At 48.4% G+C, this 26541-nt stretch overlaps 1 protein-coding gene across 1 annotated transcript in view; it reads right to left on the reverse strand.

Annotated features, from left to right (window-relative positions):
* The window catches only part of LOC149343879 (phospholipid-transporting ATPase ABCA3-like), a 115787-nt gene that overhangs the window by 80930 nt on the left and 8316 nt on the right, over positions 1-26541 (reverse strand). The window contains exons 4-8 of the mRNA XM_089547089.1: positions 20663-20812; positions 18612-18855; positions 16641-16841; positions 11203-11381; positions 8889-9023 (exon numbers count right to left, since the gene is read on the reverse strand). Of these exons, the coding sequence (XP_089403215.1) occupies positions 8889-9023; positions 11203-11381; positions 16641-16841; positions 18612-18855; positions 20663-20812 (909 nt within the window). The remainder of the gene's footprint in view (positions 1-8888; positions 9024-11202; positions 11382-16640; positions 16842-18611; positions 18856-20662; positions 20813-26541) is intronic.

Here is a 26541-nt window from a genome sequence, read left to right on the forward strand (position 1 = left end):
AGAAAGCCGCCATTGCACTAGCTATCACTCGCACGGAAGCCCGGTATATATTAAGTGACTCCAAAACAGCGATTTTAAATTTTGCTCGAGGCCGAGTTCATGTCCCTGCTTTTGGAATACTGGACTCGCCCGATGCACCCCCGCCCCGCCATGTGGAGCTGATATGGGTGCCTGCGCACTCCGGGAATCCCGGAAACGAGGCTGCCAACCTTTTAGCCCGAGGTTCCTTAAACCGGGCTCAGGTGGCCTCGGATCGGGGATTTACGAAGGAGCGCATGCACACATTCAGTGAGCTGACCCAGGCATACAGAGCCTCACGCCAGCTCTACCCCCCGCCCCACCCCTCCCTAGATAACAAACACGCAACACTGGCGCAGACTACAGACACACACTCTCCCCTCACCCCTTAACCTAGCCCACTATCATCCATCCTTTCCCACCTCCGCATGCGCCCTATGCCCAGAACCCTTCGCTTCTTCCCTCCACATCCTTTCCCTCTGCCCGGCGGACCCTCCCCCGCGGGACCTAGAGAAGCTCAAGACCTGGGAGGACTGGGAGACCCTGCTGCGCCCGGAGGACCCGGCCGTGCAGACCATCGCCACCGGCCGTGCTGCCAGTGTTATGGACCGTAGGAACATAAACACTTGAGTGCAGTGGGGTCGTGCGGGGACCCTGGGGCGTGCCCCGAATTCCTGTGTAAATAAAGTTTTTTCTCTCTCTCTCTTCTCGTCGAATCTACCGATTCTGTGCGCACGAGCAATGCACTCACTCGTTAAAGAGAGTTCCAATGTTTCGGCAATAAGGTTAAGAACTTTTTCTTCACATTGCTCGTTAGCCTCGGTAGAGGTATCATCAAATCCATAAAAGATAAGGTTGTCATGCCGTGAGCGGTCCTCGCTATCATCTAAACGAGCACGCAAAGCATGCGTTTCCTTTTGCACAAGTTCAAGTGCTTTACGTGTATCGCAAAGATCCCGTTGCAAGTTTTCAAAACCAGTCGCTACGTTTTCTACAGCCTCGAGACGCTTTCTGATATCGGCAATATCGCGTGTTGCCGCCTGTTGGTCTCGCTTCAACTCAGATAAGTCGTCCGACATCGTAAACTGGGCTGCTTCTATGCGAATGGACCTTTGACGTATGTCATCCAGGATTTTCGAAATTTCCGGGAGGAAGAGGTTCAGTTCACGATATATGAAACTAACGTCTAACGTGCACACAATATTTTCAAGACACGGAAGGATAACATTCTCGGTTTATTGTCACCTTCACTTCGCGCACTTTTACGCGGGAAGGTCCCAGACACCCTTAGAGCGTGTGGGGGTAGCGGTCTCGGACTCAAAGGAGATGCCCTCGACTCAGCGTGGCAAACTCAGCAGAGACCAGCTACCAAGTGACAAGAGGTTTTTGGGCGTTTGGTGCCCAGCTTTCGCCGGTCGCAAGCCAGAGAATGGGTCGGAGCCAAAGGTTTACAAAACAAAACAAAGTTTATACAGCAATGAGACGATACAGAGGATTTCACAATCATTAGTACAAACACATACAAAGTGATTAATAAAACAATGCAACTCGTGCAAAGTTAAACTCGAGAGAGAATACAATGCACAGGCAATATTGCACCTAAAGTGTGCTAACACAAGAGAGAGAGGTAAACAAACAATACACAATTTGATCACCGGGCACTGCGGCAGTCCGACGACCAGAGTTCCACGACGATGCCGTCCCGCAGACTGGCGACCGTTGCCTCGTTGGTGCGATGCTGGCCGAGTGGTGTTTCCCCGGGAGTCGAACGGGCGCGCTTCGATGAAGCTTAAACTAAAACCCCTGGAAATTTTTTAAGTAGCGACAACCTTTGCAGAGCGCCGCCTCTCCCTCTCCTGCGCCCGTCGCCTCTTCCCATTGGTCGATGGTTTCGCGCGCAAAAGCCCTTTAAACCTGCGCTTTTCGCCGCCGAGGACGCCATATTGTCCGCTCCAACCGCGCACCGTAGGTTCGGCAGGCGTCGTTGCGGACACTGCGTTTTTGCTTGCTGTGAAGAACAGCGGCTTTTGTTTTGCTCGGAACGTGTGTCAGTCACCTAACTTCAAGCCGTCTATCTGTGCGGCATGACGAGCAGCTGCGCCTTCGGGTGCAAGAACCGTCACGACGGTGGAAAGCGATTCTTCGCGATCCCATCATCGAAAACCGACACGGGCAGGAGGAAGGTTTGGTTACACAAAATTTGCCGGGCGAATTTTAACGCAACGACATTGACCAGATTTTGCGATGTAAATGACGTGCTTTCAATAGCTGCTGAGTTTTCCTTTTTTTTTTTCAAGCTTCGCTGTGCAGTGGTTTGTTCGCGATCGAGCGTATGGCCGCAGTAAGCTCGACATGAGGGCGTTTGCGTTGAGCGCATCGTGATTGCTCGCACGCAAACGTGTAAGCGTCTACCGGGACGAAGGCTCCCGATCGGCTAAGTCCGAACAGCGACCGCGTCTACCGGGGCGACAGGGCCGCGCCAAAGACCGCCAAACCGGCAGGGAGAATAGGGGCAATTTCGCGGCGCTTAAGACGCGAGGCACACGTCTAACTGTAGAGTGACGTTCCTTACAGGGAGACTGAAACACTTTTTTGAAAATCGGGCTGGCAGCGGCATCCTATAGTTTTTCATGCTGTATACTGGAATATCGCATCCAAATAAGGCAAAAACAAGCGCGAATTGCCTTTTTTAGCCGAAATATGCGGCCTGTGCCGCGGGGCACGCCGCGCGGCGCGCCGCCGCCCGTGATTGGTCAAGAGAGGTCGTGACGTCACTTTTAGGACTGGAGAAGCTGCCGATGCGGATCCGGCGCTGCGTTGAGTGCAGATTCCGTGTCGTTGTAAAAGCGAATACGGCGACTATTTTTTTTTTACTGACCTCCGAAGAAAAGGATACTACAGTTTGCTCATTCCACGTATCGCCTGAAACCAAAAAAGACACAAGCAAAAAATTCTACGCCTAGCACAAGCATACGCCCGCGTCAAAGACGCGATGCAGACCATGCGTAAAAGGTGCCAGCACAACCGATCGGCTCGTATTCTCGGAAAGGAAGGGGTGCGAACAATAATCAAGTCAATTACCACCACCGGACGCCTCCTGGCTCGCCCGGAAGAGCGTCATCCTAAAGAAAAGGCCCAAAGCACTGTGTACAAAAAATCCTGTTCGCAGTACCCGGCGTTGCAGGTTGGGGCAAGAAAGTATTTCAAGGAAACCATGAAGGAGCACAAAGTTGGTGTCAAAATTAGCGAAGCGCAGTGGCCAAGCACTGCATGGCATCTGACCACAAGATAGTGACGCAATCATTGTGCACTGGAAACCAAGCCAAATGCGCACAAGGCTGCTGCTTCACTCGTGGCGCGTTCAGCAGATGCCAGAAAATATTAATCGCTGTCTCGGAAACGTTCGCCCTTCCTAGATTTGCAGTTTAGGTTCAGTGAAGTAGTTGCCAACTATATGTGTGTTTAAAAGCCAAGCTAGCTGCAACTCGCCCGCTGCCACAACTTGATGGTTTGGTTTGGTTTATGGGGTTTAACGTCCCAAAGCGACTGAGGCTATGAGAGACGCCGTAGTGAAGGGCTCCGGAAATTTCGACCTCCTGGGGTTCTTTAACGTGCACTGACATCGCACAGTACACGGGCCTCTAGAATTTCTCCTCCAAAGAAATTCCAGCCGCCGTGGCCGGAATCGAACCCGCGTCTTTCGAGTCAGCAGCCGAGCACCATAACCGCTTGATGAAGAAACCGAGTAAGGTTGCGGTGTTTTTTTGCAAAAACTCGGTTGGGATTCATTTCTCTCATAAATTTGCATCCGAAATCAACGTCGAACGCTTTCATTTTAATTGCTTAGCTACGATTAAACGAGATGCCGCATATGAAGAGCTTCGATGCTTGCTTGCTTTGCTTTATTGTGCTTTGCTCTGCTTGCTTGCTTGCTTGCTTGCTTGCTTGGACACATCAAACCGAGTATAAAATCACTAACCGAGCCTTGCTGAGCACGTCTCAGGTGGTCTGGCCGCACCTAAGCTGAGAAGAGCGACACATGCTTGAGCCTCTATAAGGTTTTTGCAGGGGCTAAGTGAGCATGTTTCACGCCTCTCATGCGCGAGAAAATCGCAGAAACTGTGTCATGGTTCAGCCGCGCCTTTTCGACAGAAATCTCCAGAGCTCACATTAGGGACAAGCTCTGCATGTAGCCGCTCTTACGAAAGTGCTTCGAGCAGAGTAGGCTTGCTTTGGTCAGCTTGAATTCTTCGTCACAGCAGCAAGCGCTTGCTCTGCGAGCTTTTGATCTTGCTAAAAACAGTGGAAGACGACACAGTCTCGCCCGTATTTGTTCATGGACACGAACGCAGAGCAGTACCTCGTGTTGAATCTGATTCTCAAGGTCGGCTGACACGCTTTGTACGTCACAACGCACGCAGCACGAGAAACAACGCGCGCTGAAAGCTCGCTCGGGTGCGCCGAAGTATCCGCGGCTCCTCAACGTGACGTCACGTTGGCCGACATGGACGAGGTTTCCCTCTCCGCTGTTCCCCTCTCCTACGCTCGCGCGGGGCGCGGGAGATTTGAACATCGCGTTTTTAATTGGTGATTGCGCCACTGTTTTAGCCAAAATCGAAAAAATAATTTCACAGACGTGATCAGCAATGACACTACTTCAAAACCCTAAAAAATTAGCTGATTCGAAAACTGCCTCAGTATCCCTTTAAATTTGTGCGCATGCCGCAGTTAGACATACATGCGTACTATAAGCGCAGATCAAACTGCGCTCTGACATGGTGACGCGCACGCGTTACATTCTACAGTCAGGCGCATATATATATATATATATATATATATATATATATTACAGAAAAAGGCAAAAGGAGAATTATCGCGCCGATATGCATCAAGGCACCGTAGGCACCGCTGGTGGAAACACCAGCTAGCACGCGCTGGCTTGCGTTTATTCTCGAAATATGACCAGTAGTTGTGGGTATGCGTGATTGTGCCCATCGTAAGTGCGTCGCGCGTTTCCTGTCACATACTTTGTAACATCACTTCCGCATTCTCGCTTACCCTTGATGCCTAACTAGTTAGAAGGAGGCTACTAACGCGATAAAGTCTGTGATAACCTCTTTAAATAATGCTAAAACTTTATTTTTTTGTTAACGTTGCCCACAGTGAGGCCCCCATTATCTCCATTTTTTAAAGTTTTGTAGCCGCTTTTTTTAAAAATGAGATTCGTATAACAAAAGGCTTTGGCTTTACCGATGTGCATTTAGTACTCGGGCTGTTTCCGAGACTGAGCCGGCCATGTCTACCTCGCGGGCCGGGCCGGGTTCGGGCCTATATCGAAAAAATCGGGCCGGGCTGGGGCAGGTAACGAAAAAGGTTGACGGGCTCGGGACGCATGAATAATTAAGGTCCGTGCAGTGCTCTAATAGCGACTATACGAATATGGAAGATTATCGGAGAGATGTGTTGAAAACGGGGTAGATTTGGCTTCTCACTAAATGACTGATGCCTATGAAACATTTACGAAGAACTTCATTATCCCATTGTGGCAGACGAAAGATATTTGCGATTTTCTCTTTACTAAGTCACTATTCCAAAGAAAATTTTAATGCCGGAGTCTATATCGTTACTGTTCATGCACGCGAGAGAACATTAGGGGAGGCACAGATAAGTACAGACGTAGCGTGGCCTTCATACCGTATTTCGAGTACTCCCTCAAGCGTATAACCTGGTCCGCGATACAGTGCAGCAGACCAAAACCGTAAGCCACTAGAAGAGCGGATGAACTACAGGCATTTATAATGCCTTCACTTGCAGGTGTCTTTTCTAATGTCAAACCTGTGCATCCGTTGTAGCACGTCCAGCGTTCCGGCGGGGACGGTCGTTCTGTTTGCATACTCCTCTTCACCAAAGCAGATCACCGTAAATTGTAAATTGGTTTTTTGAGGAAAGGAAATGGCGCAGTATCTGTCTCACATATATCGGCGGACACCTGAACCACGCCGTAAGGAAAGGGAGGAAGGTAGGAGTGAAAGAAGAAAGAGAGAAAGAGGTGCCGTAGTGCAGGTCTCCGGAATAATTTCGACCATCTGGGGATCTTTAACGTGCACTGACATTGCACAGCACACGGGCGCCTCTTGCGTTTCGCCTCCATCGAAACGCGGCCGCCGCGGTCGGGTTCGAACCCGGGTACTCCGGCTCGGTAGACGAGCACCGCCAATTCATTCTACGGCCTCGTGATTCACGGTCACGTTCAATGCACGCCCCACTCTCGATGTCAAACTTGGCACGCCGCATAAAGCGCGGCGCACGCGGACACGGTGCGCGTGCGGCTCTACCAGAACAACCCATCTATGCGAGCTCATTTTTGCCTTTAGACGATTCAGTGAAGCATGCAAATCTTTCTCCTAAGTCACCGATGTATTTATGCAGCGGAACGCGCGGCTAATGCGGAGGCATAGAGAAGAACTCGGCAAGTACGGGAATCCAGCGCAACCAATTCAAAACGGGCGTTAGTTCCTGCGGAGCGGGCTAGAGGTCGCCACCGGAGTCACATTAAGTCACAAAGAAAACAAAAGTCGTTCGCCCGGCGCGCGGGGGAGGAGGAGCGAAGAGGGAGGGCGTCTTGTCGCTACTGTAGTTTTTTTAGGGGCTTTATCTTAAACGGCGGTCCGGACTGACTTGACAGCGGACAACGTCCTTCTTTTATAGGCTCGCTCTCATGTCTGTTTGTTGTACGCGCCAAAGTAGGCGCGCACATACACGCAGTATCTCCCGTATAGTTTCCCTTCCTTTCTCTCGCCGGCCGCGCGTCCTCATTGGTTAAAGTCAGGAGTCGCTTCGCGAAGATTCCAGCGTGTTCTAGCGTGGCGCCGTCGTGGCGGCGTAGCCGACGTCCGAGTGCAGAGGAGGGGGACATGTCTTAGCGCACGCAAGGCTTCCCCCTCTTCCCCCCGTCAGCTGTAGAAGCGACTCGGATGTTCTCGAGGAATCTTCGTGCATGACTCATTCCCTCGGCGCACGCCGTGGCGGTGAGCGGTGGTGGAAGAGAGAGAGAGCACACGCACACAGGCTAGGCGCTCCGCGGGGGTTTCCTCCTCCCCCGTCTGACGCGTCCGCGCGGCGCTGTCTTTCTTTGTTTGCTTGAAAAATGCGCCGAATTTTGTGACATTTATACAGTAGACAGCGCTCAGAGGCGAGCTGAATATACCTTGTAGTTTACAGCTGCCCGTATCGGAATCGCTTACAGGAAGTTGAGGAAGCCGTTTACCTTTGGGGGCTGCGGGTCCGGACATGTGATACCGTGTGCGGACACGAGCGTCACTCTCACGGTCGAATAAGCTACAGCCGACGCTCTCGTGCTGGTCGTGCCAGACGCGGCACATCCATACTTGCGGGTCAGCCTTTCACCGAGCAACCCACGCGAAGCTGCCACGCATTTCCTGGACCAGGGTTATTTTCTATATCACCGCATATCAACAAAAGAAAAGCGCTGAAGGGTTGCAGCACGCCCTTACCTGTAATGGCAGAGTTAGCATATTTAGCCTTCAACTTTCTAATCGAGGTAAATGAAACGTCATTGATTGTGTAATCCACCCTCCGTTCGATATACTGCATCGAATTTTTAGCTAATGTAAATATGACTCTTTCAGAAAAGTTTTACGTCAATGCGTTTATTCTTGCTCTGCATCAGATGTCTAACGGCCACGCCTACAAACGACCACAACAGAGCAAAAATTGGTTTTTCAGGAGGGGAAATGGCGCAGTACCTGTCTCACATATCTCGGTGGACACCTGAACCGCGCCGTAAGGGAAGGGAGGAAGGTGGGAGTGAAAGAAGAAAGAGAGAAAGAGGTGCCGTAGTGGAGGTCTCCGGAATAATTTCGACCACCTGGGGATCTTTACGTGCACTGACATCGCACAGCACGCCGGCGCCTTCTGCGTTCCGCCTCCATTGAAACGCGGCCGCCGCGGTGCGGTTCGAACCCGGGTACTCCGGCTCGGTAGACGAACGCCTTAACCACTGAGCCATCGCGGCGGGTCCACAACACTGTAACTTGCCTGACAAGTAGAGAACACCCCGAGATCATGGAAGGAAGTCTGCGAGCTTGAGTGAGCTGAAAGAACAGCGCGCAATCAGGCTCCGAAGGGCAGTAGTCGGATAGGAAGAGGATTCATACCCCACCGGTCGAGCCGCACCGCTTTACCGAACAGATGCGTCTAGCTTGCGTGCCGCGGTACGAGCGCCGCCTTGTTTGCGACGCCGGCAAGAATACATTTATTCGATCACCAGGAACCCATCTGCGAAATCGCATAAGTTAGGGCGCTCGGCTGATGCGACGCAGTTCCCGGATTCGAACCCGGCCGCGGAGGCCGCGTTTCGATGGAGGCGAACCGCCAAAGGCGCTCGCGTGCTTTCGGATGTCACTGCACGTTGTTGTTGTTGCGACTGAGAGAAGGAAGGAAAGGTAATTGCATGGGCCTGCCAGCTGGCTCCAGCCGAGCCACCACCGCTGCCACCTTGCAGATAGAGGAGAGTTAAAAGATAAAAGGAAGAAAGAATGAAAGAAGAGAAAAGACGCGCGCCGCAGCAACAACCGCGTCCGCCGAAGCGGACGCTAGCTCAAAAAAACAGAGAAGCGGCCGAAGCAGCGATTGAAGATTCCCCAGTGGTAGAAAATTTTTCCGGAGCCCTCTACTAGGCCATCTATTCCTTTATTCTTCCATTTCCTCCTTTATCCCTTCCTTTACGGCGCAGTGAGGCGTACACCGTAATATGTGAGACATCTCAAAACCAATTTTCAACCAATCGCATACCGTTGGATACAACACTACAGCTGTGTGATTTCAGAACAATGCTTGAATGGACTTACTTTTGTAACGTCAACTACAGAGACCATCCTGCACAGTGTGAGAGGCTCCTTTTCGGACAAGAGACTCCGTTGGTGTAACGGATCAATGTCAGACTCCTCCATAGCCAAGTTTTCGGGAAGTGGCCGCCTTCTCTTCTGTTTGATGGGGAAAGTTCGAAGAAGAGCAGAGCATCGGCGTTTATCAGAGCAGAATGGTGGTGAGACTGGAGGTGGGTACAGCGTATCATGCAGCGATTACTCGATGTTTCTGCGGGCGCTTTGTGTGCAAGGTATTTCACGCAATCGGAGCTTTCTTCGTTTCTATAGTCTGTTGCCATCGCCGCCACCGAGTTCGGCTCTTTTTGGGCGTAAGAGGACCCAATAAAGTATTTCTTTTCCGTGAATTTTTTTCTCTTCGTCGACTGTCCATGCCGTGTTCGCCCCCCCCCCCCCCCCCCCCCCCCCCCCCCGCAAGACAATAGGATATGAAAACCGGCAAGACTGTACAGAAATTGCATGGTGCACAAGGCGACGCGCTTTGCAGTACATGTACTCGAGTATTTGAGGGCAGCCTAGTAGTTTAGGTCAAAATAATATCATTCCTTACTCTCACGCCCTACCATACTTTAAAACATCTGCTTTACACAATCAACTTACACTTACAACTCAACAATCCAATGCTAAGGCCTTGTGGCATGACAAAAACCGTTTCAATAAGACACTCATTTAAATGTTTCCGAATGTGCTTTGTTTCACAGAGAACTCATTGTGCCACTACTGCACCTTCGCCCCTTATAGAATGCAGAACGATGCAGACAAAAAGACGGCGCTGGTGACTCAAGACCGATTTTGTTGGGCTAGCGCAACACGATTATCTGCCATATTATCGGTTGACAATATCAGGCTATTGAGTCACTGCGGTCCGCATCACTCGGTCCACTTTCACGATATTTCGTACCGAAAAAAACTTTTGTATCATCTCGCTGAGCTCCGAGAAAAAGCAAGCCGGGCTGTAAATTATTCTGCAATTTCGGTGCTGCTTTCCATTCCGACGGTATGTTGTGATTCCAAAGACGACGTCACCAACTCCTTCGAGAGCCCGTAATAAGCTCCTTGAAACACTGGCCCGGAGTATTAAATGATCATATATTCTTCCGATTTAGTGAAAACGCACTATCGATTATTGCTTTCACTTTCCAAAGCAACTGAATAGCGAAAAAATCCAACTTTACTATAAATCTGCACACCGTAAACCAGAAGTTCCTTAGTTTACCGGTTCAGCAAGAGGTTACTCTCATTTCGGGGTACTTCACATTTCTCAAGTTCATCATCATTGCATTCACACTGAGATACTTAAAAACGCTGCATTCCAAGTGATCGAACTTAACATTGAAAGCCGAGGAAAGGTCATACGGCAAGCAATTACTGTCCTTCCCTCTGTGCAAAATCCGAATTTAGGTGCCTTGCGTAGAGTTGTTGCAGGTCAATGAACGTTATTATGACAGTTTCGATAACTGAAGGTAACTGCAGTTACTACTATAAAAATGATGCATCTTCAAAAAATAGTGCGCTGAAACAATTACTACTTGTGGGACTCAGAAAAATCTAAAATTTATTCAAGCATATGAAAGCCCTTCGTGACATTTGTGTTTTATTTTCATAACCACATTTTACGCAAAAAATATACGGCGCTTTGGCTGTGCTAACGCAACTAGAAGCTCTCTTGGCTGATCATCATTAATAAGGTAGCAATGCAGCTGACTGTTGCTGGTTGCTGCTCACAACAGCTCGTAACAACACTCTTTCTAATTCATCTTAATAAGCAAACCGCTGCACGGAAGAACATGCGCAGCTATCCTCCTCGCTTCCCGTCCTCCTGACGTCATCCTCAGAGCAAGCATGAACGAACTATTCTTCCCAAACGTGAACTCTATCTGACATTCTGCTCAGACGGGATACGCATTCTTTGCGTGATACGTTCTTGTTTAGAAGCTCTGGGCTACGAACACTCAATCTACTGTGCGGAACAGGTGGCGGAACATAGCGCTTTTCAAATAACAGGAATGGATTTTGTACCACTGAGCACAATTAACCAAGAGTTACCTGACCTTAACAGTGGTACGGTGTGGGGCGTCAGTTATCTTTTTTTTTATGCTCACACGAGGGTTGTGTGCTTCTTTTTCAGTAAACGAGTACCTCGTCCTATGTGGGAGCGCCAAAGCAGAAGTGGCAAAGAAAATTATGGAGATTGTTTGCGTAAAAAGACCAGTCCTTGAAAGAAACATGACTGTTGATATTCTAACATCATCACGAGGAAAAATTTCATGTTCCTCACCGTAATCAGAGCCCGCAGCATATTCGGCACTGCACTGATACGAGACTGCACCACGCTGGAGTACAACAGAAGGGCGGCAAGAGCCATGCAAGTCGCTGCCATCACAGCCCACACCTCCCAGATAGTGATGTTGTCCATGCCGAGCACTCTTGTGCGGACCAGACTCCAGGTTGCCGAGCCTGGTAAGCGGAAATAGTTTCAGCATATAAAAGTGTCATAAAAATGATTTGAGTGAATGTCATTGTAGTTAGATGAATGTATTTCCTTCTGTAGGTTCAGAACTTCATTACCATGAACAATGCAGCCCTCCGGTGCATTATAAGCACACGCGGGTTCCCTATTGTGTCGTGCAGCAGTCGAGCGCAGCAGACGTCTCCTGAATTGCTATAAACGCCTTAACCCACTCACAGTTCTCGTGAGCTGTGTTCTAGAGCAGTGGGGAAGGGGAGGGAGGAGGGTCGAGGGGACGGCGGCGTTATTAGTATACAATAAGGGCTGGCCGCCTAAGAAGCGTAGCTATAAAAGCGATGGATTCCTGGAACCCAGACACAAAGCTGTATAAAGTGCACTAAATGACGCTACTTCATCACGATGCACGCACGCCGATTGTTATCCCCTAAGACATTCCGCCTTTCTGCAGGTGCCAGTCCGGGAAAAGCAAATGAACGAAAATTGAAAAGCTACCTCGATTTAGTCCAATAATGGTTAAAAAAGTATGTTTACAGCCAATTTCTGGCCGCGACGGTAAGCTTGGTGCTCGCACTTGAGCTTGTTATGGATGGCTAAAAGATAGCCGAGAATAATTAGAAGAATAATTATTTTCGTCCGTCGACTAATTTATTTGGACACATGCAGACGCTGAGTACAGCGAGATCTGTGGCGATAGATCTTGCATGTTCGCAGGACTTGGAAAACGGAAGTAGATGAAGCTGTAAATCAAAATATACTTTCCAGGGAAGGGTCTTCACAGCACTTCTTGGCCACTGTTTATTTCCGCAGTTGTTGGATCATGTTTTCGGGAGCATCTCACATTAGTAAAGGTTGGCTGGATTTTCTTTCCACATTTTACAAATTGCACCATGTTTGTCTAAACTGTATATATTCGCAAATTTTTCGAAATTCTGATCCGTGAGATACCTCCAGGCGTCACACAAACGTCATGCAGCTGTTACACGGAAATCGAATCTAAGACATCAAGGAAGGAAAGCGCAGCCGCGCTTTGTCGTGAGCTTGATCAATCATGTGCGCAATGAGTAGACGATGCAGCGGCATGAAATCAGCAAGAAACAAATCTCGTGATAATTTCGTTGAAGACGGCATATCACAGGGTGCGCATGGAGAAAAAAAATATGGAGAGTTAGGACACTCTGCTGAAACTGGCCTCTAGAAGTATGTGACGACTACGCAAGATTCTATAGTATTCTCACCAAACGCCACAGGACGCAAGCGCGGAAAGTTACGTTCTTATCTTCCAGAGTGCAAGCTTCTTGTTCCAAAATAATTTTTTTCTATTGGGCTTAACGTCCCAAAGCAACTCAGGCTATGAGGGACGCCGTAGTGAAGGGCTCCGGAAATTTCGACCACCTGGGGTTCTTTAATGTGCACTGACATCGCACAGCACACGGGGCAAAATAACTATCTAATACTTCAACGCCACTGTTTTACATATATGTGAAGATTTAATTTATTGAAAAACGTTCCTGAGCTTTTTTTTTGCCATCGACAAGCCTTTTGAAAGCACAGCATGCCACAGCTACGGCCAGGCTCGAACGCTCGTTGTTTGCACTGTCAGCACGAGATTGTGGACATTGTTCTCTTCGGTGTTGCTGTCTTGCACCAAACAACTTTTCAGGTGTTGGAAAACAGGCGTGACAAGTATTTACAATGCTGCTTAAAAACACTGACATAGTCAGCCCAGGCTATTGTTGTTTTACATCGCAGTGAGCTGTTCACATACGGCGCAAGACACGTGACGCCCGTGTGCGCGGTTTGCTTACAAAGGTAAGGCGGTAGGATGAGAGGGGGAGGGGGGCATAGGTGGCCAGAGCACGAATGAATACAACATGCACTAATTGCGTGCTGCAGTTATAGACCAAAGTGAACTTTGGACCTCGTTATTTCTCTGAAAATAGCGGATGCATTAATTTGCCCGCGGTGAAACGCACTACAAGTCGTATTCTTCCGCAGGCACGACGTGACACGTATTTCAAGTCCTCAAAGACTCGTACTTTTACTTTTCGATATATTTTAACTGCGCCTGCGTTCAACTCCTATTTCTACTCAAATTGTTCTGCGTGTATTTCAGTGCCATCATTTTTGTATTGTGCCACGATATGCTATAACATTAAAAGCTATTTTTCGCATCGTTATGATATGCTAATGTGGTTTTGGTAATTCATTATAACACATGCATGTATTGAGATTTTTCATAACATGTCTCGAGCCTTTCTGTACCATGCTGGTCTTGGTTTGTGTCTAGCCTTTATGTGTCCATTCTTTACGTTGGCCTGGAATAGACAGTTTCCTCGGCACCCACTCTGTTTTATTAAATTCTGCATGCTGAATGACCACTTGCTCTGAAAAGAAGAAATCCGCTCCATATAGAAATAACCCTTGTTGATCTATGAATCCACACCTGCCTGTATTATAAGTACAGTTGCTACGCCAGACTAACAACTTTGCACTTTTCTGTACAAACTACATTGAAATAATTTCGGTACGACGAAAATTTCAGAAGGAATTAAACAAGATAATGTCTCCACCTCCGGCCACAGCCAAACGTGGGCAACGCCCAAGCAATTCGCAGTTTACTTCATTGAAACCGAAACAAGAAGTTGGTTTTACCAACCCCGCTGAGTGCGGTAAAATCCACTGGGCGGCACATGAATCCGAAACCAGTCAATCCGAAACAAGTAGTGCGGGCGAGCTGCTTCACTAACTGCCAGGTGCCTTAAAACCAAAATCGATTGGAGTGGCACGCCAGCAATCCGAAATTCGCGTCAGCGAAACCGATATAGAAAGTGTGGGTCAGTTCCTCTCACCACCGACTGCTAGGTGCGTTAGGACTGATTGGGCCGCTTGTCTGACGGATTGTCCTATCTTTGTCATTCTTTTTCGATGAGATGTGTTTTACCCGGAGATCCGTAGCTTTGAGCGTGCTAGGAACCTCCAGGCCAAAAGGGAAGGTGTAAGTAGGGCGAGAAATAAATTCAAGTGCGCTGCATGCCTCCACGCAAGGTGGCACTGCTTTTAACGCAAATTCTCTGAAATTCAGGAGAAGTGGTACAACAGGCGGCTTTCATTGAAAATGTAATAGGAAACATCATTTAACAGTAGATTCGCGATGCGTTCTAGAACATCTGCGGTACCTATGTCGATCGAAGGTCCGGTGAAAGTGCGCACATAGATCTATATTTTCCTAGAGAAGTTCACTGCGTATTTTTAGGTTTTTCTGTACACACAAAAAAAGTTTAAATTCCGTATTAAACACATATTAGAACGTATAATTTTACCAATTCCGTGAAGGCTATGTCATTTCAAGCATAAGCTAATACTACAAAATGAGCAGATGTCGCTCGCTTTAACATTCGATGTGCACCTAAGTATACGATGTTCACCGGCTCACCTAAATGAAGTAATGCTGCATGGGATCAGGCTAAACTGATCGAAAAAACGAAAGACAAAAAACGATACACAACGATACACACGAAACGATAGTAACGGCAAAGCGCTTTCCTGAGTGCATTCTTTTGTATTGTAAGTTGTTTAGGACAGTTCCCTCCACCATGAACAAATCACTAGCGCCCATTCCTGCCCTGTTAGGAACAATGCATAGCAAAATGCACGTTCATAAATGCGCGCCCTCATCGTGCTCTGTGCAATGCTGATGTCGAGGAGCGCCATTAAGTCCTCAAGGACAAGCGCCGCTTGACCTCTTTCGTCCAGAATTTTATATAATACTGAAGTTACGTGGTTTACCTCAATTAAAGCAGAATTGCATTCGAATTGAGGGTTTCTGCTGTTCCCGCCATCAAAACGCCCGTCAAAAATACTGCGAGGAGCACTTAGCAGTCCTTCAAACTTTTTTAATGAAACAAGCAGCCATTATATCATGTTGTCATGGGCATCAAAAGAAAAATCACATTTGGGCGTAGAAATGCTAGCTGATAATCGACCAGTGATGAATGAGTTCGCACACAACAGGCAATGTTTTTATGACTGTCTTAACGTGCAGCGCTTAGCCACCTGGCCGAGCAGATGCGCTCGTACCCATATAAAATAAGTTTGCCGTGGTTGAAGCTCCAAGTGCGTACAGTTTTAGAAGCACCTTCTCTATTTAAATTACAGTCACGTCCTGCTGCACACATCCCTCTCTTGATTATGAGATATTGAGACCCGTTTGGACGCCTCGGTGCGTTTACTCGACATGATATGGCGCCACTTACGCGGTGCGGTTAAAGCCCCTGGTGCGGTCGCCTTCGCCAAACCACCAAGTGCTTGCTAATCTGAAAATGCTTGGAAAAATGCTTCCTTCGAAAGCGCCACCTCGCGAAGAAAACGAGAATGAAACTTTGTTGGCCCGTTACCCGCCGCATGTCGCTAGTTGTTTGGCAGGCGCCCTTATCCTCTCACCGCAGTTGCACAGGCGGCACCAAGGCTGCGGAGCTTGATTTGGGGAAACCGCCGGTTTCTGCTGGAATTCAAATCTAGGCGGCATTTGATTTGTGTCGAAACGATAAGCGCCATGCGGCGGTTGGCGATGTGAGCTGTCGGAGCGGGCAAGTTAAAAAAAAAGCAGTTGATAAGGGTCAAAGGAATTACGCCCGCCAGTGGGAACGAAAAATTGGTTACTTACAAATCAGTTCTGTCGGAACATGCATCTTTTGTTTGAATAGCCATCGCTTTTGCAGCGAGTGATGCGTAGAGCGGAAAAAGGAACTGGGTGCGTGGTGGCCGCCAACCTCCGCTAGGCAGCAGTCGCGTAGACTCGCAGCTTTTCTCCCGCTTTTGGGTTTTATGGATGTACTCTAACGCAAGCATTGTCAGTGGGTAACCGGTGCTGCTCGGATTGGTTATACAGATGAGTTGCCATTATACCGATTATACCGATGAGTTGCCGATGAGTTGCCTTAGCTCTATAAAAGGAGTGACTGGCGACGCGACGTAGAATCTGTAACTCTCAGTGTTAGTTGCCCCGCTAGTTTTGAATGTTGCTTCTTTGAGAGCGTTTCATATGACCGCCTCAATTTACTTCTTTGTTTATGTAATACGCCTAGATTGTTCTTGAACTGATGGTAGAATAAAGTTAGTTGTAGCCCCAGATAATACCAAAAGCACCTAACAGCCCTAGTGCTCTCAGCATTGCAGGTATGTTGCTAACTTTGTCCTTTCACGCAGGTTACCACGCCGGAAGATAGCATGAATAAATGAATATTCACCTTCGTAATCGAGAGAGAGGCCAACAATCTTCAGTATCCAGTAGACTCCCAAGCACGGCGTAACGGACGAGAGCAGCTTCAAATTCCTAGGCGCGTACAGGTAGCCGCCAAGTGGTGACTCGTAGCCTTCGATCATTTGCCACGGTGCAAAAAGCATGATCGGAAACCAGTAGATGATTGCAAATGTCACGGCGATGCTTGCTGCGGAAACGAAAATGAAGAAGACAGTAACGATAGTAAAGCCTGATCCACTTAAATCGAAACAGATTAAGATCGTGTATTAAATGCACTAAAATCTTCCCTTTTCTAATAACTCGCCAATGGGTCATCGTTTTTTCAATTACACATGAAGGGTGGGCCTGACACCCCATGCGAAGCTCATGGTTTACCGTTTATGCACTTCAACACTTTTGCTGTCGCGACAGCGTGCGAACGCCCGTAGAGAGTTTTTAGCACTGTACGTATGCACAGTCTTAAGTCAGGCACGTGCTATCAAGAAGCACGAACCCAAGACATATATAGCGTTTCCTAAAATTTGTCGTCCGCAGAATGCTTTATGATTGGCGTTACCTCGTTACGGCGTTACACACAGCCTGGTACATTACTCCAAGCAAGGCTGTCGGCCTCGCCACTGGTGGCTTTTTAAGCTTCATATGAGGCGTTATTGCCCCACTAAAGTGCTAGAATGGAAATTCTGGGCCAGAAGAAAAATGGCCGCGGTTGCACTTGCCCTCTTCTCGAATTCGTTTCCTGCTCGTCAGTAACCTCTAATGCTAGAGAAACGCTGGTGGGAGTCATAAACATGAAGTTATAGCACGTGTAGTGTACACACGATTTGTAAACTGCATTCATTTGGAAAAGGCACTAGTGTGTCACCTCAAGCGCAAGCCTTAATTTCCCCTGGTATAAAATAGTACGCGTGAAATTGCTGCCACTTTCATTTAAATGTTTCATAAGCATTTCGCAGTTTTTAAAACCACTGAATGATTTCGTAAGGAAATTCGTGTAAAATGCACAGAATCCTTCAGCGCGATTCCTATAATCAAAATTCACAAATATTAAACAAGTGAAATGGTGCACGTTCTCTGTATCTGCGACAAAAAAAAATGTCACGCAGTAAAAGAGCTTACAGCGCTTGGGTAGACAGCCAGACATAAGTTCACCAGCGAAAGTACGAGACACCAGGAGAAGAAGAACACAGAACAACGCTGTCCTGCGCTGTCCTGTCCTGTGCACTTCTCCTGGTGTGTAGTACTTTCGCTGGTGAACTTCTGTCTGATGTACACTAACTAGCCCACATGGGTGCCTTGTTATAGACAACGATATCAAGCATTTCGAACCTGTTTCCCGTTCTCACAGTGGTCCAGAAGTCGCGTTATTCTACCCCCTCAGGCACCCTTTTTTGAATGCTGCTTCTGAGGACCATTGAAAAGGGCTAATCGGTTCCAACCCTAACTGAAGAGTTACACGGATTTTAATGTAAGCATGACTGCACAGTCATGGACAAGAGCTCGCGGGATGTGGGTTCGCAGAAAACAGTTTATTTCTGTGCGGCCCGTTAAAGCAATTCTGTCAAAAGAAGTGGACCACGAGGACACACACGCGCTCCATTTTGTGTGAAAACAGCAGCAGAGTGTCTAAAGAGGCAACACCTATAAAAACTTTTTGCTTGAGTCCGCATCCCGTAAGCTTTTGTCCGTGATTGTACACGCTGCTCTAACATGGTGTCGTTACTAGACTACCAAAACAAAGCGTGGTAGTCACATAATTGTTCCGTGCTTGGTCGGCAAAGATTGTGAGTGTCAGTGTCATTCAACTTTTGCTTGAGCTCCATGTTTGTTCTTTTTCGCGAAGTTGCAATGTCAGCGGTGCGTGCCTTTATTATGGCGTGTTATGTATGCTGAATCATGCTGTTTCGATTGTTTTCCTTCATCTCTTTGTCGAAGAAAGTCGCTGCGCCCCTGAATTTACCTGTGCGGAAGAGGCTGGCCACAAGTAAGGCGTGCAGAGTGGAGAGGCAGGAGAAAAGCACGAATGTTACAACCAGGGGACCAACGTCCAGAGCCTCCGACGAGAAGTAGGCGCCGTCTTCCGAACCGGAAAGTGTCATTAAAAGGAGCACGATGGAACTGCTTACAGTTCCCATCAGGACTCCAACCGCCAGCTGACCAAACCAGTAGGCTGCCTCCAAGAGTCCCGAAAGTTGCATCACGAACTGCGGTCAGAGGAAGGGGTTGCAAGGAGTGTCGAAAATTACACGTACAATGAGCGTTATGAGGGAAGACCACAGAAAAATTCGACTTTTTGTCACTTTGTGTCAAATAGGTTAGTTTAAAAAGTGGTCTTCGTTGCAACGATGCTATAAAAATATTCCGGCCTCATTCGCTATGACCGAGCAAAAGTTAATTGCATTAGCTCCTGTACTTTACACACTCTTGTGTTAAGCACATAATATTCACTCATATTTTACGACAACTGAAGTTTGTGCACGTCGGTATGACATTAAAATCGATTGTAACGCCAAGTGGACTTCAAGCTGATGACGGGGGTGCAAGCATACTGCAAAAGAAAATTCTGTGAAAACTTTTGTCACTTCCCTAGCAATTTCTTTCACTCAATGGCAGATGCTGTTACAGAAATGTAAGAAGTAGTTCGCTTAGGATAATTAAAAACAGCATTTGGGAATGCAGGCCTCAACGAAATAAGTTTGTTGGTCGTACGATGACCACAAATTTCATGGAAACAGGACACCACCCTTCCTGTCAACTGCTTACCTCCCGCACTGCGGCCTCTTATCACTGCAATTCGTAAATGTTAATCCAAACAAACTATCCCACCTTTCTGCTCTTTAGGAGGTCTGCTTTTGAGATTGCTTAGTGCAGAGGCATTGGAATATTATAATAGGGGTGAAAATCACGCCAACAGCAGCCTGGAACAGAGGTAGCCTTGATCCGAAACGATGACCATGCACGGGTGCGCAAAAAGGCGGCAGTTTAGACATATACATACCTGTGTCATTCCGGGTGAGTTAGAGTAGTGCTTCCTGAACCTGATATTCGCACACACACCGGAAATTCTTTTGTACTATCACCGAAAGCAGCGCTACCTCCGATAAGATTTCTTTATACCACCCCACTGATTTTTTGTTTAATAGGCGCAGTCCTAAACTCGTAATCCTGTTTTGGTTGGGCCTTTTGAATTCATGGCGATGATTCGCTGACATATGTGGTGAAAATTTCGCGCGCATGTACTGCAAACGCAGCCAAGTTGTTCCAGAAATAAGAAAGGCATACAGTTGGAGCCTTTGCGATTGAGAGCATCATTCAAATAAGCCAAATTATACCTTTTTTACCATCCTTCCAATCTAGTATATAGAAATGTACAATATGGCAATCTTTTGTGGCCACAGATACCTTCAAAAAGCGGGCTTATAGGCAACAATAAGCCCTTTCTTCACAATGTGCGTCTTGAGCGTAGCGAACATCGCAGTGCGCTGCTTTCTTAAACATAGGTGCCTGAATAACTCTTTAAAAAATGCTTTGGATTTCAAGACTGCAAAGGCAGCGTTGAAAAGTGTTGCTGTAGCGCGGTACGTAAATCATCAGCGCAATAAAGAAGCGAAATCTTCCTATACAGTCTTGATTATGCTAATCAGGTCTGCGGACACGGGCGCACACAAAAAACCTGTAGCACCTGGGGCTTGGCAATCGCAAAGATGACTTTTGTGACCTTCTGGCCATAACTATCTAGCTGGGTTCCAAGATATTTGACTCACTGGTTGTGCAACGGGGCCTATGCGCGTAATGAGTCGCAGCTCATGGCGTCCGCAAGCAGTGATCTATTGTAGGCTAATCCGCTTCGCGATACAATTTGCGGTCATCGGTGACAAATGTTCCCGTGGCTTAAAAAAAACTCGGCCACGGCTAGTAGGCTGAGAGTACAGACACAGATCAGAAGGCGTGGAGCTTGGTCGGTGAACTGACTATGCCACCGAATAATATGCAAAAACCGCAGTGCCATACCCTGAGCCCGGAGGCTGACTCGGAGACCACGGAGCTGACGCGCAGGCAGAAAGGCACGCTGTAGGAGAGTGCCAGAAAGAGCAGCACTTTCTCGCGGTAGCCTGGGTTGTCGAGGGGCAGTGCGGTCTGCGGGAACTGTCGGGTGTACACCTGTAAGAGCGAGCGCAGAGGGGAGCCAAGGAAAGGATTTATATGACGATAGTATTAAGAGTAGTAGCAGGGCCATTTATTGTTCCTGCGGTCTGATTTCATTTTATTCATCTGTATTCGCTTTTGCAAGTTCAGTTTGTAGTTCACTAAAGAAATTTATTGGATAGCCCCTACTTGTTTCCTCTGAAGGTTTTCAAAGAACGTATGGAAAGGGATTCAATAAAGGCAAATTTTCTTTTGGGTTAGAATTGCGGCTTTCATGCCACTCGCCGTTATTCAGAAAATTCGCGCTCAGGCATAAAAGAAGGCAGTTCAGTCGCAAAAAGGAAAGGAAGATTTCAGCGAAGCAGATCTTCGTTTATGGATTGTATTAACAGCTCTGGATTCCGACGCTCGCTACGCAGCCACGCTACCACGGTGCCTGTTCTGCTCCTTTCGTTTCTTTCTATAGGTACTATACGTCAGCGGCTGCGGCCCCCACCATGGGGGATGGTACGCGGCCGCACTCGTAAACCAGTCCAAAACAGTGAACGGCCTTACTTTCCGACCCCGTGACATAACACACGCGGAGGAGATCGCCATTGCGTTGGCTGGATCTGATTCCAATTCAAAAACAATTATTTCCGACTCGCGAGGGGCATGTCGGAACGTCGAGCAGGGCTGGGTACCGTATCTAGCCTACCGCATTTTCCAAAACAGCGTCTACACCGGGGACACCACGCACCGACGTATCGTTTGCGCTCCTGCTCACATGGGCCTTGAGGGAAATGAGGCAGCTGACACCGCCGCCCGCGCGCTCTCTCACCGGACATTCCCCTCCGACCCCGACGATCAGGACATTGAATTCACTCCCGCTTACTCCTTGAAAGAGATTGTTGTACTTTATCAATCTGGCCATGGTCTTTATCCCCGCCAGTGTAAAGGTCTCTCAAAGGCGGAGGAGTGGCTTCTGCTTCGCCTGTAAACAAATACTTTGCTGTGCCCGGCAGGTCTCAAACACTTCGACCCTTCTTTCTCGGGCAGCTGTCCGCACTGTGCGGAGAAGTCTTCGGACATCTAACACATGATGTGCGCCTGCCCCTCCAACCCTGCTATCCCCCCTCACCCCAACCCAACCCGGGAGGAATGGGAGGCGACCCTGCTCGGCTGCTCTGACCTGCAGGCCCAACGGGCCCTGGTCGCGCGAGCGGGCGGCGGCCGACGCCCCTGGAGTCCCGAACAAGGGACCTCCACCTAGTACTTGTAAGGCCTGACCCCTCTGGGTCAGCTCATATGCATAACCTCCAGTAGGACGCCCTTGAGGTCATCCTTCGCAAAATTGTTAAACGTGCCCTTGACCTCCCCATCACTACTTCAAACGGCCGGCTTATGGCTCTTGGGGTGGTGAATACTTTCCGGGAGGTCCGGGAGGCGCACCTTACAAACCAGTACACGCGCTTGTCGCTAACGGAGTCGGGTCGCCGCCTTCTTGCTCGACTCCATATCCAACACACCCCTCCAATGGAAGACAGGTTTCGCATCCCGGAACTGTGGAGACGTGCCCTCCACGTGCGGCCTCTTCCAGCAAACATGTCACATGAAGACCATAATGGTCGGCGCTTGGCACGAGCGGAAGCGCTAGCCCGATATTATGGCAACAAAACAGGTATACACTACGTGGACGCCTCCGGCCCTCACCACGGGGGATGGTACACGGCCGCGGTAGTTCACAACAGCAACACAGTTAACGGCCTAACTTTCAGAGCCCGCAGTGCAACACAAGCAGAAGAGGTCGCAATTGCTCTCGCGGCCTCACATTCCAGTTCAAAATACATAATCACCGACTCGCGAGGGGCCTGTCGGAACGTCGAACAAGGCTGCACTCCCTTCCTAGCCTATCGAATATACCAAAATTGCATACGGGATACGGACCCCGCACACCGTTACCTCATATGGGCCCCTGCTCATCAGGGGTTGGCAGGAAACGAGGCAGCAGACGCAGCCGCCCGCGCGCTCTCTCACCGGGCTGTTTTCTCCTCCCCATCCGATCAGGAACCCGATTTTAATCCGATCTATACATTCAAAGATATTACAACATATTATCAAAATTGTCATCGCCTTTACCCTAGCCCATGTAAAGGCCTGAAGAAGGCGTATGAGCGGCTCCTTCTCCGCCTTCTCACCAATACATTGCCGTGCCCGGCAGCGCTAAAACATTTTGACCCCTCCTTTAGCGGCAGCTGCCCACACTGTAGTGCAGTGTCTTCTGACACCTATCACATGGTGTGGGCCTGCCCCTCCAACCCCGCTATTCCCCCTATCCCCAACCCAACCCGGGAGGACTGGGAGGCGACCCTGCTCGGCTGCCACGACTTACAGGCCCAACAAGCCTTAGTCGGGCGCGCCCGGGCGGCGGCAACCGCCACTGGGGTCCCATACTAGGGACCTCCACCTAGTGTTTGTAAGGATCGGTCCCTTACGGGCTGATCCAAACATACCTCCTGTTCATTCGTAATAAATGTTTTCACCACCACCACCTCCAGTAGTGTATGTGTAAATAGACTCTGTTCTCTGTTGTGTGTAAATACACTGTTCTCGACGAAGCAGATAAATGGCACGGGGTTTCCTAATGATAAGTGAATGTTTGTCGAAGTTTTAGACGTGTAGAAAGCCTGAAATGGACGCGCCGCTCTTGTGGCTTAGCGCGGAGCTCATTCTCTTCAATTTCTTACAGAACTGCGGACGTCTTTAAACAGTTCTTTGCTAGGTGGGAGTAATAGTTGGCGCGAACAGTACGCCCGAGTCGCAAAAAATCAGAGCCTGTCAAAAAAGGTAAAGGTAGGAGACAAGCGCCGCAAGGAGGAAGGAGAGGCCTGCAATACAGCGAGGCAATGGATCGGCGTGCCGCAAATATCTTGAGCAAAAGAAAAAAAATTGGAGCGCGCAAATCTACAGCCGATTGAGTCTTAACAGTTTTACCACAGGCGCTCCATTCTGAGGGCTGGTAATGATCGGATTTTTGGAAAATTCTTTTTCTCGGGAACCTCCCTTAGCAAGTAATCAGCGCACGCGTCTCATGATCAAGAGCTGCGTTTTCATATTCGGTTCTGAGTTTTCTTTGACACATTTAATGCTTTTTAATTTCTTTAAGGAAATCCTGTTATGCAGCCATCGTACTCTCGTTCACAATAGTGCACCTATGATTTTCAATCAAGCTCCCGTGCTTAATTAGTTCGATTGCTTTACCTACAAGGAACTAGCCACTAAAGTGGCTCATCACTCAATTCTTAACGCTCCGCACTGCAAGATAGGAATTACATCTTTATTTAGGAATGTTGCTAGTCGTTGAAAATAATCGTCACTCCGCCTTCGATTTCCTTACTGAATATGACCAGATACGCACCGATGAGATCCTGATTTCAAAACCCAGGTGACATGTGTCGCGTTTTGACAGATATTAATACTGGTAAAAATAGTTTACACTGCAAGCGAGCTCCGCCGTAGTTGTTAATGTATTACATGACTTTGAAAAGCATTATTGAATTATATGTTTGCTGCTGCGCCTGTTTTATCCCTCCACGAACAGAAATTAAAATTGCCTTTGACTAATCATGAGTCCAGGAACACATTTAATGCGGAAGCATTACTGGTCCCGTCCGTCCGTCCGTCCGTCCGTCCGTCCGTCCGTCCGTGTGCGTGTGCGCGTGCGTGTGCGTGCGTGTGTGTGTGTGTGTGTGTGTGTGTGTGTGTGTGTGCGCGCGCGCGCGCTGGCAGATGACACAGAAAACCGCAGCGATTGCAAGAAATCTAGTGTGACGTCGTCAAGCAGCCGTGTGACGCAAGCTGAGCACTGCCATTTCAGACAATCCTATACTTGTCATTCTTCTATATAAACTCGTCACTGGCCGACCTTCGCTCCAGTTTTCCCGACATTTTTAGCAGATTTGTGACGCAAGCGTTTGTCGTACGGCCTTCCGGTTGGTCCCATGGGATTTTTATTTGCATTTAATTCGCATATGTTAGTCAGCCATGAGGCTAGTTGGTGAGAGGGGTTCGAACTGACGACATATGCACCTTCATATGTACGCTTCCCCTGACTTTCGTGTCAAAATTATGATACAACTGTTGGTCGTACAGTGTTCCGGGGGGTGTCATACGGTAGTGCGTGGGTGACGGTGGTGTGTGGGGTGGGTGGATGCCAATACACCCTTCTACACATTTATTGGTCCTCTCAGAAAAGATAAAAAAAACATAAAAGAAAGAGAGAGTATGCCTGGACCAGCGAAGCTTTGCCAGGCTTAACGCCAATTCAAGATAAATTAAAAAGAACTAAATGTTCCAAAGAAGAAAAAATAAGCAAAAAAACAGAGCAGTAAAAAAAACTCAAAATAAGAGAAAAAGAAAGGCTCATCACCCAGAAACAGTAATCCACTCGCATTGCCACACGTGAGCAAGTCAAGTGTTTCTGCCGAATTTTTCTTTTAACGCCGCCATTTCGTGTGGCTTCAAAGCAAACCGTTGAAAATTATTTTTGCCTCTATTCGTTTTATATGCAGAATAAATTGGCACAAAAAAAATGCAAAGCGGTGTTGCCTATTTCCAGATTAATGCATTGCAGCATTAGTAGCGTTCCCAGTGCTATTCGGTGCGTTGCTAAACCAGGATAGCAACGCAGATTGGGCAAAAGCTGCCCGAAAAACCAAGATTGCGACTGTTTTTCGGCAACCTGAAATGGAATCAAGAGGTGCTACATGCTAGGCGCGTACCAGAACGACCCTGTTCAGCTCCGTTTGTCCCTCCCAAAATGGACAGCTTTTTCTTTCACAGGAATCACTAGAGCGACAAGCCTCAGAGGGAGTCATGACACGTACTACCGGCAGCAACAACCGTGCCATTTTGTAGGTGCGTTGTTCAGCTGTCCCTGAAAAAATATAACCATCTCTTCATGATCCATTTACTTTTCCTATTGATAGTGCACTGATCGCTCAGCACCATAATACCGCAAACATTAAGTGAGGCGCTCTGCGAATAGCTGGCTGGGACCTACTTCAGATGCGACAACGAATCACCATTGCAAGCCTGCTGTGTGCCTTTCGTTCTCTCAAACTTTAAATTGCAATAGCTCTTCGCCATGGCACTACACACCGTCTCGGCGACCTCCAGCCTATACTTGTCGACATAGGGCGTCAAAATATACCATTCCTGACACGCACTTTGCGGCTCTGTAGAGGTTTCACCGCCAACACCTGCTGACCCGATTTCACCTACACCTGCTGACTCCGCCTCCAGGCACCGCAGCTTTCGTTTTATCTCAGCTTGCCTGAATCACAAAATTTTAGCGATAAAACATCTCAGATTTTCAGATTGCTTCTGTGTTTACAGTGCTGCTAGGCTTAGCGAGTATGCGTCGTTTGACGTCAGATAGCGCGTGAGGTTCAAACAGGCGTGCGCCCCAACGCCGCTCTACGTAGAGGCAACATGGCGGCGCCCGTCGGAGCGGGCCCTGCTTCACCACCGATTCGTTGACGCCGCTACTCTGTGTACTAAGTTCACGGCAAACGAAAAGCGCACGAAGCTATCGCTTTGTCTGATGATGCCCTCACCATAAAATTTTCGCGATGAAATGCGCCATATTCTGCGACAGACAGACAGACAGACAGACAGACAGACAGACAGACAGACAGACAGACAGACAGACAGACAGACAGACAGACAGACAGACAGACAGACAGACAGACAGACAGACAGAC

Source organism: Amblyomma mixtum, chromosome 5 (genome assembly GCF_055824585.1).
Source record: "Amblyomma mixtum isolate Tamu chromosome 5, ASM5582458v1, whole genome shotgun sequence".
In the NCBI taxonomy this organism is placed as follows: Eukaryota; Metazoa; Arthropoda; class Arachnida; order Ixodida; family Ixodidae; genus Amblyomma; species Amblyomma mixtum.